General features: G+C 34.5%; 1 protein-coding gene across 1 annotated transcript in view; it reads right to left on the minus strand.

The window, feature by feature from the left end:
- CTH (cystathionine gamma-lyase) overlaps positions 1-4,527 on the minus strand; it is a 23,406-nt gene that overhangs the window by 15,768 nt on the left and 3,111 nt on the right. The window contains exons 3-4 of the mRNA XM_015571889.1: positions 2,920-3,058; positions 2,350-2,459 (exon numbers count right to left, since the gene is read on the minus strand). Of these exons, the coding sequence (XP_015427375.1) occupies positions 2,350-2,459; positions 2,920-3,058 (249 nt within the window). The remainder of the gene's footprint in view (positions 1-2,349; positions 2,460-2,919; positions 3,059-4,527) is intronic.

Here is a 4,527-nt window from a genome sequence, read left to right on the forward strand (position 1 = left end):
CATCTTCAAGTCAGGGTTTGTGGGGGTTTCAATCCAAACAAGCTAAAACAATTCAGTAAATGATAATAGTTTATCAAAAAACACTGTACAAATAATAGATACAGAGGCAGAACGGCCTCAAACAGATTGTCGAACTGCAGCGGGAAGGCCAGGGAGGGCTGCGGGGGCAGGAGGGAGGGGGTAAGAGATCAACCGAAGGACTTGTATGCCTGCATATAAGCATAACCAATGGACATAAGACACTGGGGGGTAGGGAAGGCTAGGGGACTGTCTAGGGCGGGGGGAAAAAAAGGACACATATGTAATACCCTTTGTAATACTTTAAGCAATAAAAAAAAAAAGACAATAAGGGGGGAAAAAAACACTGTACAGACATACATCCCATATATTGTAACCATTTAGGAGGCTATATGAGAAGAGCTGGATGATGAAGTTGAAAGGTTCGAATCTGAATCCCAGCCCACATAAATTTCTGAGAGGTCATGGCTAAGTAACTTGCCCTTTGTACCCCTCAAATTCTTCATCTGTATAATGGGGCTGGTAATATTTACCTGACAGAGTTACTGTAAAAATCAAATGAGATAATATACATATAAGCAGAAAAGTACTCAAGGTAATTATTGTCATTATTTTCCATAAAAAAAGAGGATGTATTCCAAAGACATAATTCAGTGTCTGGAAATTTTATTCTTAAGGATAACATAGATTGTCTAAAGTTACAACCTAGAATTCTCATTAAAAAGAACTAGCTCTATGATGCAAAATATATATATATATCCTTAATGTTAAGTTAAATAATTCCAGATGCACTAGAAATTATAAATTAAGTACCCAGGACTTGAAGAGCATGGGTTTTAGAGTGAAGAAGAAAGCAACACACACACACAACAGAAAACCTGGCTACAACTCTATGGGAACCACACTGCTCTGAAAAGCTCACTTAAGAAAGAGACCGTATCATATACATATCTGTATATTCCAAAATCTAATACAATTCAGGGACATAGTTGATGCTTGATAGTTATTTATTTAAGACCAAAGAAAAGAATTCTATTTGTTAAACAAGGTGCTGCTGTATTGAATGACATTATCTACTGATTTCTTTTTAAGAGTTAACATTTCTTTTTTTATTACTTATATAAATGGACAAAAACTCTTGAGTTTTACTGTAGGAAAGATAAGGTAATTAAGTAATGTATATTCTATGAGAATTGATTTTAAAGAATCTATAAAAATTATTCCACTCATTACAAAAATTAAAGTAAAAATAAGTAAATAAATACAAAGTAGGTTTACCTGCAAAAAAATCTACTTCAAATGATGAAGCAAATATTTTTGAGGGTGAAGGGGGGGTGGTTGGGGAATGGATTGATTCAAGTTAGTAAAGAGACAGTACATAAAGCTCTGTTGATAAGAATTAATATACTCACAATTTGCTTTCTTCCCTTAGACTAGTTATTTTAATAAGTATCTTTTCTCCCAAACAAGATAAAAAAAAATTTTTCTTTTGAAAATAACCTTAATTACTCAATGTTCACCCTGGTGTTAATCTTCAAAGTATTTGTGTGAGAAAATAGTTTCATTTTTTAGCAGTCACTGCAACATAATCTTGGGTACAATTCAAACCTTTTAATCAGTAACAGAAAGTTGGAAGGGGTTGACTTATAAAAGACATTCGTCCTTCTTTTACCCGTGCAGAATTTAAATGAGGTCCCAAGAAAGAATAGCACATATGCCATTCACTTTAGCACAAAACACCTTCCGGTGGCATACAAGCTTGCCAGAATGGAGGCTAAATATTGCTAGCGGCCCTTTTTCTGCTTCTATTATCCTGCCGAAGTATCCCTTAGAAACCTTAAGAAGCCACTTTGCTTAGAATTTGGAGGGCTTGACAAGCTTCCTTTTCTGAAATCCAATTTCTGTGATGACTTCTGTTACCAATGCTAGCTTGGTAATGCAGTTAAGAATTATGTGCTTTTGCTAACAAATGTTCTAATACTTATCATGTTCTGGGAATTGTGCTAAGTGTTTCATACGCCTTATCTCATTTAATTCACACAACAACCTTTCTATAAAGCAGATACAATTATCCCATTTTGCACATGAAGAAATTGAGACTTTAGTTAAATAATATGCCAACTATGATACAAAATTAGAAATTGTGTACCTAGTAATTTATGTACCTGATCATTATGCTATAATACCTAGGAGACACCAGACCTATCTTATTCTTGTTGACGGCTTCCAATGGTTTCTAATAAAATTTGTTGTTCAGATTTATGTCCCCTCGTAAACAGAAACGATGAAAACAAAACATCACAGGGGAAAAGCCAAACAAAACTGAATTACCTTGGTTTCTGGTGTAATGGCCTCCTCTAGTAATTTAGTTTTGGAACAATCAACAAAAGAAATCTTTAATCCAAATTCAGATGCAACCCGCCTGAAGTACCTGTTTGTACCTGAAGCAGAAGAGAATCAGATAAAATGGAAAGGACATTGTATTAAGAAATGTCCATTCCTTATTGGTATAACCACTTCAAAAATATAAGGAAGCATCAGTTGCCAAGAAAAATACAACTAAGAGCAATTCTACTTCGGTTAAACAATTTGGCTATTGTGTATTGTAAAGAATAGAAGGCTTGGATTTTTTTTTTTAAGCTAGAGAGTCAAATAAAACATACTTGGTATCCACACCAAGTGGCATAAAGCAGAAAATGTTATCAAAACACACAATCTCTATTCTTCAAACATTAAGGAGCGTGCTCTCTAAAACATCAGCGTCTTTTTAAACCGTTTCTTCCTAGTACTCAAATCTAAAGTAAGTAAACCCATCTTGGCAACATCGTTAATATCATTCAGGACCCACTTTGTTATCTTTAAATATCAGTTGACGCAACACGAGTGCAAGACATCACCTACCTCCATATACATCATCCATGCATATAATTTGGTCTCCTGATTTTAAGAGATGGGTAATAGTCATAGTGGCTGCTAAACCTGAAGCAAAGGCCAAACCTAAAATAAAAACCAAAAAGTCAGACCAATAGGTTAAAAACACCTACAGCGTTAACTTCACATCCCTCTCTGCTAAGAGGACGGTCATCACCAACCACCACGTCTCGAGAAGTCCCATGATGAATACCATCACAGAACACCCCTATTCCATTTCAAAGATAAAATAATCCATGTAATTAAAAATACATAAATCTGCTTTAATTAGATAACATTTCTCTGAAACACTTCAAGGAAATAGTTTTTTTTTATAAAATTCTGAGATAAAAGGACAATTGCCAATTAAATTACAGTTTGAAAACATCAGGCTCTAAAGAAATTTCAAACTTGAGGAACAGAGCTAAGCTATGATTCCTTAACTATAGGGATATATAACTGAGCAAATTTAACAAAGATCAAACTCACACCTGAGATCTGTCTGATAAATTTAATAAATTCTATTTTTAATTTTTTTTAATGCGAATCTCTCTTAAACAAATGTGATCTCATGTTGAACAAACATAATAAAATAAAAAATAACTGGCATTGTGCACATTAAACACTATAGAAGGAAATATCCTGACAAAGTATCAATAGATCATCTTTATGATTAAAAAAAAAAATCACCTGTGACTGATAGAAGGGACAATCAATTAACTTTTTTTTTTAATATATATTTTATTGATTTTTCACAGACAGGAAGGGAGAGAGATAGAGAGTTAGAAACATCGATGAGAGAGAGACAGCGATCAGCTGCCTCCTGCACATCTCCTACTGGGGCTGTGCCTGCAACCCAGGTACATGCCCTTGACCGGAATCGAACCTGGGACCTTTCAGCCCGCAGGCCGATGCTCTATCCACTGAGCCAAACCGGTTTCGGCCCAATTAACTTTTAAAAAATAAAATTTAAAAAAATCTCCTCAGAGAAGTGAAGGTTAGAATTGAAGTTTTCTACTGCAATAATTCATATAGTCGGCTAAACTTCAAAGCGCAGTTAAAAACAACCATATTTTCTGGATCCACTTGAAAAAAGTGTTTGACATAGAAACACTCAGTCTTTATACCTCCTGCAGAAAATAATGCTGCCCACACAGTACTAAATTTCAGCAATTTTGTGTTTAATTTCATCCAAAATAAAACCAACTCTCTCCCCAAAATCTCAAACACACCCAGTTATTCACATTATTCTTTCTAATTCCTACACTCTTGCTGTGAGAAAACTCCCAAGACTCTGTATTTATTCACTATTTTGCCCTCATTTAGCATCATTTGCATAAATAATACAAAGATATTTAGTAGCAATCCACTCCCTTATGAAAACAGACACAAGATTCAAGAGCTAATTTCTAATCTCTGAGAGCACATTATCAATGGTACCTGCTAGTGCAAATGGGCCTTGCTGCTATTCTTAGACACAAATTATCAGGAGAATGAACCAGAATATAAGAAAGCTTATATTCTCTTAGGTAGTCTTATAAAACTTAGGTAATTTTTATCTATTGATATTGGCAGCTTCAGTTAAAGAGTATCTACATG

This window comes from Myotis davidii, unplaced genomic scaffold (assembly GCF_000327345.1).
Source record: "Myotis davidii unplaced genomic scaffold, ASM32734v1 scaffold128, whole genome shotgun sequence".
NCBI lineage: Eukaryota > Metazoa > Chordata > Mammalia > Chiroptera > Vespertilionidae > Myotis > Myotis davidii.